This window comes from Grus americana, chromosome 17 (assembly GCF_028858705.1).
Source record: "Grus americana isolate bGruAme1 chromosome 17, bGruAme1.mat, whole genome shotgun sequence".
NCBI classification, from domain to species: domain Eukaryota; kingdom Metazoa; phylum Chordata; class Aves; order Gruiformes; family Gruidae; genus Grus; species Grus americana.
Genome location: NC_072868.1, coordinates 8,759,749 through 8,772,055, shown reverse-complemented (window position 1 = coordinate 8,772,055; position 12,307 = coordinate 8,759,749). Strand labels below are relative to the sequence as shown.

Sequence of the window (12,307 nt, the reverse complement as noted above, 5' to 3'; positions counted from 1 at the left end):
ACTGTGAAAGGAAGTCAATGGAATTTGGGCGTTTCATTGATTACTCACCTTCCCTCTTAGTTTTGAGTATAACCCGGACAGACTCACCCCAACGTCCCCTTCAGGAGGGGTGACGGCTGACCAGCCTGTGCCAAAACTTGCCTTTGATTCTGACTCACCTTTGGGAAGATGTAGCAGGAATGGCTAATGTGGTTGATTCCTGGTTTCCCTCTGCCACTGCAGAACAGTTGAACTGGACACATACCAAAGCCTCAGCCTCCCCAGTTTACATCAGTATAGTGGGTTGTATGTTTTCACTAAAGTATCAGGCTGAAGTAACTTGCTAACAAGCTCTTGAGCTATCCGGGCTTCCTCTTTACCCTCCCTCTAACGCATATACTGTTGTATTGTTTCACATTGAGCACTGCAGTTTGACTTGGGGGGAAAAAAATTAAAAAATAAAAAAAAAGGAAAATCTTGAGCTGCCCAACTGCAAGGTGTGCAGCTGCAACCCCACTCACAGCAGACTACTTAAATAACAAACGAGGAATTTAAAAAAAAGCAAACTATCTTTAATATCTCCAAAATCCCATTTAGAAGCAGTTTCATAGAAACATCACTTTATCGTGCAATCAAGGCTGGAGGAGGGCAGCAGAAGGAGGGAGAACTAGATGTGGCAGACATGGAATTTGGCCCCTGAGTCCTCAGAAATTCTCCAGCAGATCCAGGATCCGCTTCTGCTCGCTCTCCCGAAACTCCTGGTTCTTCCCATCCCCGATGTTTTCCGCGTACTCTGTAGGGGGAGAAAGCATACAGACAACAGGCTTTGAGTGAGATACTAATGAACGACGGCCAACTTCTCTTGCAGATACCTCAGCAGAATCTAAATCTGCGTCCACTGCAAACAAGTGAACGCAAGGAGCATTGATGTTTTTTCTCCACATCCTCAGGGTTAAAGCTTTGCATAATAAACACCTACTGACCCCTCATTAAAAGCTTCTGTAGCAAACAGAGGCCGTAGCAGGAACATCCAGCTCTGGTCACTGAGCAGCACAATGACCCCAAGCAGACACTAGCACCCAAAGGCAGTACCTGCTCCCCAAAGTCTAACCATTTAGACGGGTGACATCCCGGGTGCTCCTCCCAACTCCTCTGTTATCCCAAAAGAGCAGCCCACTGGCAGGTGTTTGATCCGGACAGTCGTATCGCTGGCCTCAGCCCGAGAAATTCAAAACAGTGCTGGACAACACTGCCTTTCAAGGTCCCTTCGAATGCTGAGTATCACCAGGGACAGTCGGGCAGGGGCTATTACACACTGGTTAAATGTTCCTAACCCTAGGTTTAACCTGTCTGTTGTCCAAGCATCCTAAAATGAGGATTTTTGTCAAGTGGAGACCAATTCCCCAACCTACAAGTACTTTTAACCCTTACAGAAGAAAACACACCAGTTCAGATTTAACTACAAACTCCTTGTCTTCAGGCAGAGGATACCAGACCCCGATCAAGGTCTTGCCCATCCACACACACAGCCAAACATCGTGAAACCAAGAATTTCCTCTGCAGCTCTCCCTTCCTGACCTTCATTTAAAGCTGGCAGCTTTCATCCACGTACCAGCTCCCTCCTTCCTGCCACCAGAACCTGCATATTCAAAGATGGTTTTAAAAAGAAAAAATGAAAAGCAGGTTTTGAGCTGCGAAAGCAAGGAGCTGAACAAATCTTAGTAAATCAGGAGCAGACTGCCTGGTTAGACAGTGTTTTCCAGCCTCTGCCTTCTTGCATTCTTTCCCTTCTTCCTAAACAAACAGAACAGCTTGTATTCAGCATCTGAATGGTAAGTTGCTGTAGAAAGTTTGCTTTAATATTTATATGTTCAGCACTGCTACATGCTTCTGAGCTCCATCAAAGCCTTTATTATAAGAGCACTGAAAAGAGTGAGGACAGGGAGAAGTTAGCTGATGTGGGAGTCTTCCCTCCTGCGTGCACTCTCTCTCTCCGTGTACAAGAAGCAGAGTTCTTTGCCAGGGCCTCTGGGAGAAATCCTTTTAATATTTATAAACTGCTACAGTACCTGTAACAAGAGCAGGCGGGTAACGCTGAGGTTTTGCTGCAAGTGAACCTGACCTCCTCGCTGTCCTGGAGAAGGGGGACCAGTACAGGGAACTCTTCCCTCAGATGGAGGAGAAACTCTCCGTTGTACTTAATGAAGACAGCAGCAAGCTAATAGATTTGTTGTAGCTACCTGTGTACTGGCTAATTGCAAAAAGGGCAAGGCCCTGGCAGCCCGGTGTCAGCTCTGCTGCTGTTCGCACGCTTTTTTAGCAAAGGGCTACACCACAGCGTCCGGGGATCAAAACCTGCCACTCGTTCCTGGCCGGAGACAAACCCCACCATGGCAGAGACGGGGTTACCTTCCCAGGAGAAAGTGCCAGCTAAGGCCAGCGTTTAGCTCAGGTTCTCCTCTTCCCTTCGGGCAGTACCAGAGCTTTCTGTCAGCAGCCGTGCCCCTGCGGGGAGCTCGCAGAGGAGCAGGCTCTGTTCCCAGTGAGCCCTTTCCGTGCTTTGTCAGAGTAAATGCCTCTGAAACAGATGCAGCAACGGCAATTGCCTGTGTTTATTGCAGCCCAAGGGCAACACTTCCCTGCCTGCCTGCCGCTACCTCTTGACAGCTCAGGATACCCACGTGAGGGACGGACGTGGTCTCTGAGCCTGGCACAGCGCTGGGCAGCCCGGGTCGGCCCCGGTTGCAGGCAGAGCTCCGCGCTCGAAGCATCCGCACCGCAGGCAGCGGGCTCGTGGCCCAGCCCCGGTTTTAGCTTTAAGGACCGTTTGAGTACTTGAACATACAACTCAAGCAGGGAAACTGCCGAGTGCTACTAAATGACACAGCCCTTCTATTGTCCCGGTGAGATCACTCAGGCAAAAGCAAGCCACAAATTCTTCTAGCCTTGTCCAAAAGCTCAGCATTTTTCCTTCTACATATTTAGGCTTCGTGAGACTAAAATCCCAGTGACTCCCAAGGCAGGCTGTTTACTGGGTTACCAACAGTTGCTAATGCTAATTTGAAGAGGCCAGAAAAAGCCCCCCAGAATCAGGCTTAAAAAAATAAAAATTTCCCACTGAGGTTTTATGTATTTACTTTTTTATTTAAAATTCCACCACTTCAGTGAGACAGCAAAAAGAATCAAATGTAAGCTCCCCCTGCCAACAGTTAAACAGAGCTTACACATTGCTGTAGCTACACAAAGGGAAAGGACCTAAGATTGGTTTCTGCTTCATTAGACAAAATACAATGGTTACAGAACAGTAAAAATCAATAGGGAAATATTGAAGCTTGTAATGGATATTGGAAGCTATAAAGCCTGCATATACTGAGGGACCACAGGCCAAATTTAGCACAGTCCTCATAACATGCCTACCTTTTCTTTTTGATTACCCATGCTAACAAGTTCGGTTTATAACATTCAGTAGGCATTCCACCTTCCCGGCTCCCTGACGTGCCCATCACCTTCACTGAAACCAGATGTCTAACCAGGCATCACCTCTCAGTTCTTCTGGGGAGGGACCTCTGCACCTCGGCTCCTGCAGGGCTCCCTGACAGCAGCTCCCCAGAGGGAGCAGGTACCAAAGGCTGGTCTCTGTGGATCAGTAAGGAACAATGTGCTTTCCTATTCCAGGGCTGAGTATCGCTATTTAGAGAGGTCTGTGCCTCACTCCATTCCCGATAAGAGAGATGGAGACCAGGAATTGCCCCAAGATACAGTCACCACTTGCTGTCATGAAGACCAGTCTCCATCCCACAAACATCCCCTCAGCCAAGGCGCACACCATTCAGTTGTTTTCTTCCAAAGGATTAAACTACCTGTCCTGCTGCAAGTAATGCTTGATCTTCAAGAAAAGGGAACTGTGGGAGGACTGGTCAGCCTGAAGAAATGCATTTAATGAACCTTCAGTTATTTCCTGCCCACTCCTCCCCCTTGAAAGCCCTACCGTAAGAAAACAGTCTTGCTTCCTCACTTGCATCATAAGTAATTCTGAGCAACCCCAAGGGATCCATCAGCTGTCAGGTTGCCAGAGAAACATGGAGAATATGTAGGCCATAAAAATCAAACTAAAAACCAAGCATCTAATTAGTATGCAAAAATAGAAAATAAAAACTGAACAAGAGCAAAACACTGAACAAAAAGTAAAAATAAACCAGCCCCCATCTGTCCTAAGAGCAAGTTGGAAAGTGGTCTGGAAACATTTCAGCCAAGGCTCAAGGCTCCCAATCTCTCCGTCATTTGGGATAGAGAGTCCTACAGTTCGGACACCAATTAAATTTCAGAAATCCCCCACTGGCCCCCCATTCCCCCAGGAGGCACGCTTCCAGGGTCCACAACCAAACTAGTCCAACAGGCAAGCTGTGTTCAACAAGCCGACTCCTCTGGAGAGGCAGGTACTCATCCATGGCCTCACTTCTGTTAAAAGCTGGTGAATCTACACCAACAACATGTTTGGACATAAGTGTGTAACTACTGAAAAACTTAAATTTCACCAGCACAGACTGCAGATAAGCTCAGTGCTGCTCCTGGTAGGAATCTTCTGGGCCCCGTTTCAGTGTTTCACAAGGGCCCACCAACAAATTTAAGGTCACTGACAATTGTGATGGCACACGTCTCTCACACTGACAGGCATGAGAGTTGGGGTGAGCTGAAGAGAGAGCCCCAAATACTGTATCCATCACCTATGTTATCAACATACCACGTGTGGCCTCTTCAGGAAGAGAACGCGTTACTGCTGAGAATACCGAACCTGCTGTACAATCTTGCAAGTCATGCAAGACATGATAAAACCACTGAAAAAGTTTCACAATGCAAGTCACTGTCTGTGAAAGAAAGAATCAGATGAAATTTTAATGCAGCTGCCCTCCAATTCAGCTTAGTATGTAAATCAACAAACTAAAGACATGAACGTGAGGTGTGTAAATACAGTGAGGTGTGCAGAAAAATCGCTCGGGCACCTGTGGCCCAGGTCAAGCGTGGGAATCTGAAAGTGGATGTGAGCTGTGCCCTAAGTTGGAAACAGACAGTGTGGAGGCAGAAACTGTCAGGTATCACTATTAAAAACAGAAAAGACATCCTATCCAGTCCCCTCTATTCATTGGCAGGCATTAACTTGCACTTGCTGACAAAGGACAAGGGCCAAAGCAATTGACTATAGCTGCTGGTAATCTCACACTGTCAGAAAATCACTCTTAATTTCATCATACCAACCATCCTACTGATCCCCTTCTTTCCTGCAAATGGGAAGGGATAAAAACAACAGCATTTGCAATAAAAAAGCTGTCAGTATTGGGGGAGAGGGGGGCACAGAGAAAAGGCAAGGAGAACATCACTGTTATTCCCAAAGAAAGCAGAGACATCAAAACAACACAACCTACAGCCCAGTACCCACGGAGATGCTGCCAACCTTCCTTTCTCTCCAGAAGAGAGAGACTCCTCACCCCTCACCAAAAACAACACAGCCCCTCAGGAGTGGACACATCCCGCACAACCCTCTGCTAAATAAGGAGGCACCTCCTGCGGGCAGCAGGTTACCAGCTCTCTCGCTAAGCCTTGCAGCTCCGAGCAGGCTGTGGGGAGAGTCCGAGTCCTGTCCTCTTCTCCCCCTGTTCAATTAGCTGCTTCTGCTGAAGGACAGCAGGCTACAGATGAGAGCCACGGCTCAAATAAGCATTGCTCTAATTCAACATAAGCATTAAAAATAACAAGCAGTACTTTAAAACTGGGATTGCAAATCACAACAGCTACATTTTAAAGCTACAGAGGATACTTTAATGCTATAATCCATATTAATCTGACACTAAGAACAAGACAAATACACCGCGGATACTAATATGGTGCAGATGGTAAAGTGCAGGGCCATGTTAATGAAAGATGAGACTCCGCTCTTCTTCCCTCTAGCATGCATATACACTTCCCTTAAATATTTACTCTAGCATTAACGTCAGCAGTGAGTTCCAGCCAGTCTGCAGCTGATGGCAGCATGAAGTGATGTGCTGTTCCACGACAGCAGACAACAGCAAATCTCCTAACTCCAAGGTAAAGCGTTGTCTTTTATCAGGGTGATTCCAGCCCTGCCCAGATCTCAGAACACTACTCAACTGCTGCCTGAAGACACTCATGAAGTCAAGGAGAATTACATGTGAAGGCTCATCGTAGAAAGTGATGACCAAGCTGTCCCTGGAAGAGATGAGACACATGCACAGGAATATCTCAACTCACCCTTTAGGATGTGTCGAACAATTTTAATGGAGCTGCCTCTCATGTTCAGAATCTGATGGACTCTCTGACGAATCTGATTGGGGACAGGAAAGAGAAGAAAGTAATATCCAATACAACACAAAACCATGCACAACCCCTTCTTCCCCGCTCTCTTTTGAGGGAACAGCAGGAAACGCTGAGCACCACAAAACCCAACTCAGCCTTGCTAGCCCACAGTCCCAGAGCACATATTCAGAAACATTCAGGAAGGCATGTGGCACAGGTACAAGTAACCACATAACACATTCACAAACCCCAATGTATTCACGTCGGCAGAGATGCAGTATTCTGCATGGATCAAGAAGAGTCACCTGCGGTAGTCTGTGCCTTTGTGAGACCTTCTGAGAGAACATCCCCTTCCACTACTCCCTCAGCAATGGCATAAATAGGGCTTTTCCATTTCAAACTGTGACCTCACTCACTGCATACTGTATGAATTCACTGCCAGTGATCGGCTTCTGTACCCACTAATGCCCTCCTAACTGCTATAACTTGATGAAATTGTATGGACACAAGTGCAATAAGCAGGAGGTTTCCTCCCAAAAAAAAGGAATTAAAGAGCAGATTATTCAGTGAGGCAGTATTTGCCAGGATTTAGAGTCTTGTTTGTATCATGGATGAAAACATAGGTGATCTGCCAACTCTGTAGATAGCTTTACCTGGGGAACATTGGCATTACAGATCTCTGCCATGATGTAACAAATGAGCTGTAGAACAAAGAGACCGGCATCCAGGCGACGGAGATAGAATTCGTCTTCCATGTCATCATCTATTATCTCTCCCCGACGCACCATGTCCTGTAAAGCAACACGAAGCAAAGGTGTGATGACTGTCTCTAAAAGTACTTCCTATTAGTAGCAGCAAAATGTTGGTGATATTTGCAGTTTCTTAAGAAATGCTTTGTTTCCCAAAACATTAACATCCATATCCTTCTTGCCAAGGAAGTCCTTCTTTTAATAATTCATTTAAATCCACAAAACATTTCATTAAATTTTGAACAAGGCTCAGCCTTTGCTGGTTGTGAAGTGTGTCCATCTGCAAATTAAAATTTTAATTTAAACATACAAATTACATTTCTAAATTGAGCAACTGACAGACTGGGAACATGGAACAAACCAGTATATCTATTATTTATAAGTTCTTTGTCAAAATGGAACAAAAAACCTGCTCTTTTACTGGCCATTTGAGGGTGCTGTTAAGCAGTGCAGAACATGACTCCAGCAGACTCAAAGACCTATCAGACTTCCAACTTTGTCATCGATTGATGAATGAGAAAACCAGTCCGAAAATTCTGCACCAGTACAGCTTTGCCCTTCCAGCTTTATTTACCAGGGTCTGGTAGCAGAAGACCACTGGCTTCCATGGGAATGCCGAGGGTTCGCTCTTTGTCTGCACATATGGTGTTTAACTAGCGAGACCTGCCCAAATGGAGGCCCAAGGCAGAAGGCAAGAGGCCATTCCATTTGCCTCGTTCAGACAGAGCATCTTCGTCAAAACTGGCAAAAGCAGCCTGGCAATAAGCTCAGAGCAGTTTCCCCCTTGAGAAAGGCCGGCCACGTCCACCAGCGGAACCCAGCATGCATTTTCATGGAGACCCACAGGCCAAAATACCGATGTTACATGTGACCTTTTGCATTTTGGGGTTTGCTTTTTGGTTTTGTTCTTAAATAAAGGAAGCAGCTTGTCAGACCCTGCTAGCTCACTGCAGCTTGTGTGATTTATTATGCAGCCGGCTGGCAGGTGGGCACACACCAGCGGAGCAATATTTTCTCATTAGAGCCATCACCAGTGAGAGCACTGTACCTGTAATGCTCAGCAAGCAGTGCTTCCTTGGGGTGCACACGCTCCAGGCAAACACATGCAAGGTCACCAGCACCAGAGCTCATGCAGGCTACCAAATTTTCCTGGTTTTGTCAAGCCAAGCCCTCACGTTTAATTGTAGGTAGTGTCTTTTAGGCACAAGAAGGAAAATTAACCCTGTGCACTTCTCACTGGACAGAGTGCAATGGATGCTCACCATACAGAAATCTGATTAAGTGACTCAGAAGTACAGATGTTTACCACTGCCTCCCAAAAGTGAGAGAGGAAAGCACAGGTAATGAAATACTTTTCCGTTCCTCCTAGAAATCTAGCTTGCCAGTGAAAGAACAAATTAAGTTTTTAAAAAATGCCTAGTTACCAAAGCCATGAAGTCAACTGCTTTGGCTACACTCCAGGATGCTTTAGCATCAGATCCTCTAGACTCCGGCACTTGCACAAATGTAATTTACTCCAAGTTCTCAAAATCATGGGCACAGGTATGACTGGGCAAAACTTGCATACAAGTTCCTGCCAGTGAAAAAGAAAAATCCGATTTTGTGCAAGGAGTTACTTTCCTCACCCTATATCTGTGCCAAATCACATGAGCCTGATCAAATCTGGTCTCTTAAGCTAAGCAGTGTTGATTCTGGCTAGCAAGAGATCAGAATATTGACTGAAATATCCAAAAAACCCATTCCAGAAAGATGACAAGGCACTTGTTCCCAAAACTACCGCTTACCCTCCTCACTGAACACACAGTTATTGGCTACTCTTCTCAACAGTGCTAAATTCCTGAACAGAGAAACATCAACAGGCCAGGATTTTGAATCTCCAGAGCAGGAAACAAAGGCCATGTCTGTTCTGTATTCTGATCCAAGCACGGCGATCACAGGAGCCGAATCCAGGCAACTGCTGTCTTGATTACACAGAGAAGGCAGCAGTTATAACAGCCCCTCTCGACAGAGAAGCAAGATTATTTTGTGCCAGTAAATTAAGCAGATATGAATTAGAAGACAAGTACAGTTTTAAGGTGCCTTTTCACAATCTTTTCTTTTTTTTTAAACCACAACCACCCTTTAAATGCTAATCTGCCTCCCAGTACAGTACCAAATAGCCACCTTTCCACTTTGTCTCTCTTTCAAAGCTGTCAAGTCGCTAACCTCCAAATGAGCACTCAGATGCCATTTCTAATCTGCCAACAATATGTACTGAGAAGCCCCTTGCTGATGGGAGAAGACAGCAATAAGATGGGCTTCTGTGAAACTAAAATGAGCTTCTCTCACACTAATGAGGCAGGAATGACAGGCCTCGAGGTGTCAAGTAGAGACTCGAAACCTAAAGATACAATGGATCTGCCAATGCTATACAAAAGATCACATCTGCTTCACGTAGTCACTGGAGTAGGGCCCAAAAGATTCTCTGCATCCTCCTCCTTCCTCACCTACCACTCACCTTCCCCAGCACACACAGCAATGCCGGGCAGAGCAGAAGGGATGGGCACTGATCGAGAACAGAGAACACCGCCAGGATCCTGGGTTTATTTCCTCACTGGGTGGGATCCAGGGCATCAGAGACAAGAAGGCTCCGAATGGCCATGCACAGAAACAACTGTCCTAACTTGTCTCCTACACTAAGTGCAGATTCTCTCCCCTTACTACTTTCTGTCTGTATTACTGGGGAGGGACAAGCGATGCAAGCCATGCTGAGAAGGTGCCTTCAGACCACAGGCAGGTAGTGAGATTCAAGGTCATCTCTGAGCCTTTGGTCAAAAAGGACACACAGGAGACAGAGACCGACACTTGCAAGAGGAGAGGAGCAAGCAGAAGCCTCCGGTGAAGTCAGACCATCATAACAAGGACTGCCCAGGACCATCTGGTTTCAGCTCACAGCTGTGACAACAATTTCCCCAGGAGTCTCTTTCACATGCAGAGGCTGCAGACCACACGGTCTCTTCAGCAGACTGACCAGCATTTTCCTTGAAACACAGAATGATTAGGACTGAGCCCTAGTCAGGTCATGGACTCTACTGCAGCCTGGAGAGCAGGCAGACATCCAGGTCACATCAAGGTGACCAAGCTCTCAGAACCACACAAGAAGCCATCAGAGCCCTCTGCCGCAGGAAGGACTTTCTTAATTTCTGCCTTACAAGCAGAAACACGCTTGAATTTCTGTCAATTGAGCCTCCAACCTGCAAGAGCTGAAAAGCTCACTGCGATTGCTACAAAGCATACCGTCGCTTCCGAGTCAGGAGAAACAGAGCAGCAGCTCCTGCAAGAGCGCGAGCTCGACTTCAACAGCAAGAAACGGGAACCACGTTAGGGCAGTCATCTAAACAGACCCACCAGTCTCAGCAAGAAAGTTACTTCAGCTTGCTGGCCGTTTGCTGGAAGACCGCAAAGTACTGACAGTGCAAATTCAGCCCCACTCCAGAACACTACGTCCTGTTGTCAGTACAACGCCAGGCAATTCGGTCTTTCTAAACCAAACTGAAACAATGGGCAAATACAAATTCCTATTTCAGTTATCCAAATCTGTGGACACTGCTCTCATGCTAGGAGTTCCACCTCTCCCTTTCAAGGATGGAATGACTTAACTGTAGCACAATTAGCATGTAATTTGTAAGTCATTATAGTGCAAAGCATCTGATGAGAATATTTTATCGAATAAACCTGCTGACCATGATTTTCTGTGGAACTATAAAAATATTAAACCATCTCCTGTCTTTTCCTACCATTTTTAGAGATCACTAAGGCAATTGCTGCTGTCTGTAATTATGCCTCATTTTAGAGGGAGTTAAAAGCAATAGGGTTTTGCACCATTTCCTACAGAAAGAATTAAAGAATTTGAGAGGGGATAAGATATTTTCTGGGTTTTGTTAACAAACTCTGAGAAAAGTGCTAAGACAGGCATCAGGTGTTGGAGACAAATACTCACATGGGCTTTGCTCCTGGGTTTCACATGGCAATTAGGGTAATCACTAATATAACCTCTGATCACTTCTGAATAGATTCCACAGAAGCAAACAAGTGGGTAACACCGAGGAGAAGGGAAGCTCTTCCTCCGGACCTCGTCCTGTTTCATTGTCCAGATTCAGGGAGCAGTTTCATTACAACTGTTCTTCCTCAGAAACTTCAGAAATTCCTCCCCTCCCTTCCACCTCCAACTATTCCCACACCTTCAACCACCAGAGTCGAAAGGGCTGGGCTATAAACCAGATCACTACAATAAGCCAAGCTAAAAGAAAGAAAAAGGAAGAGAGCTGCAAGAGCAGGAGCTTCTTATGCCAGCTGCACTGCTAAAGACAGAACATCAGGTATGATACACTCAGGCATTCCTTGTATAATCAGGTTTTAACTTCTTGTAATGCAAGACTTAGAGCAGGATACTCTGTCCATCAGACTTGGATTTCACTCTCATCAGTATAAGCTGAACCTGCAAAATCTCATCAGCCACCTTTCTTCTTTGGGGCAGGGAAAAAGGTGAGGATCTTTATTCCAGATTTTTGGGGTACTATGTCCTCTACTGCAAGAGAAAGATCAATAGCCCCCAAGTGACATAGCAGAGTTTCTAAAGGACCAAGCGTTCATACCATCCACTTCAATGATTCATGTGCCAAACTAGAAACATTAAAGTGCTCCATAAATCCTGTCACAGCCAGACAATGCCATGATTTGATGGACAGAATGATGGCTTTTGCCTACTTCTGCATGGGAAAACCGCTTGAGCCACTTCAGATCTCAGCAGACTGTGTCCCACTGACCACTGAGGACGCTACAAAACAAAGTAAATGATAATTCCAAGAGTATTCCAAGCTAGGAAAGAACCTCAACATCATATTTGATACACATTGTGCCCAATATATTGCACATATGAGATGTTTCTGCCAAATCCTACTATTAGCTCTAATAGGAGCAAAGAATTGAGATCCATTTATTCTAGCCATTCCAGCCTACAGAGACCTGCAGTGGGGCAAAATCCTTCTGGATACACGAGGAAAACCTGAGGTTCTTTTGGTTTCTCTTCTCTTACACATCAGTAAACATGAATAGGTTAATATTATTAATTAAAGAGCTTTTACACAAGCTTATTCACAAATTCTCCTCACCCCTGCTTTGTGTTGGCTGCTTGCTACAGGTGTTAACGTTTGTAAACTGCTTCAGGATCTTTTTGGATAAAGGGCACGTACGCCAGCTCTGCATGTTGCATTTAAGGGCTCTGTATAGCA

At 45.7% G+C, this 12,307-nt stretch overlaps 1 protein-coding gene across 1 annotated transcript in view; it reads right to left on the bottom strand.

Annotated features, from left to right (window-relative positions):
* Positions 1 to 529: 529 nt before the first annotated feature.
* The window catches only part of CTNNBL1 (catenin beta like 1), a 55,780-nt gene continuing 44,002 nt past the window's right edge, over positions 530 to 12,307 (bottom strand). The window contains exons 14-16 of the mRNA XM_054845704.1: positions 6,942 to 7,079; positions 6,244 to 6,316; positions 530 to 772 (exon numbers count right to left, since the gene is read on the bottom strand). Of these exons, the coding sequence (XP_054701679.1) occupies positions 684 to 772; positions 6,244 to 6,316; positions 6,942 to 7,079 (300 nt within the window). The 3' untranslated portion in view covers positions 530 to 683. The remainder of the gene's footprint in view (positions 773 to 6,243; positions 6,317 to 6,941; positions 7,080 to 12,307) is intronic.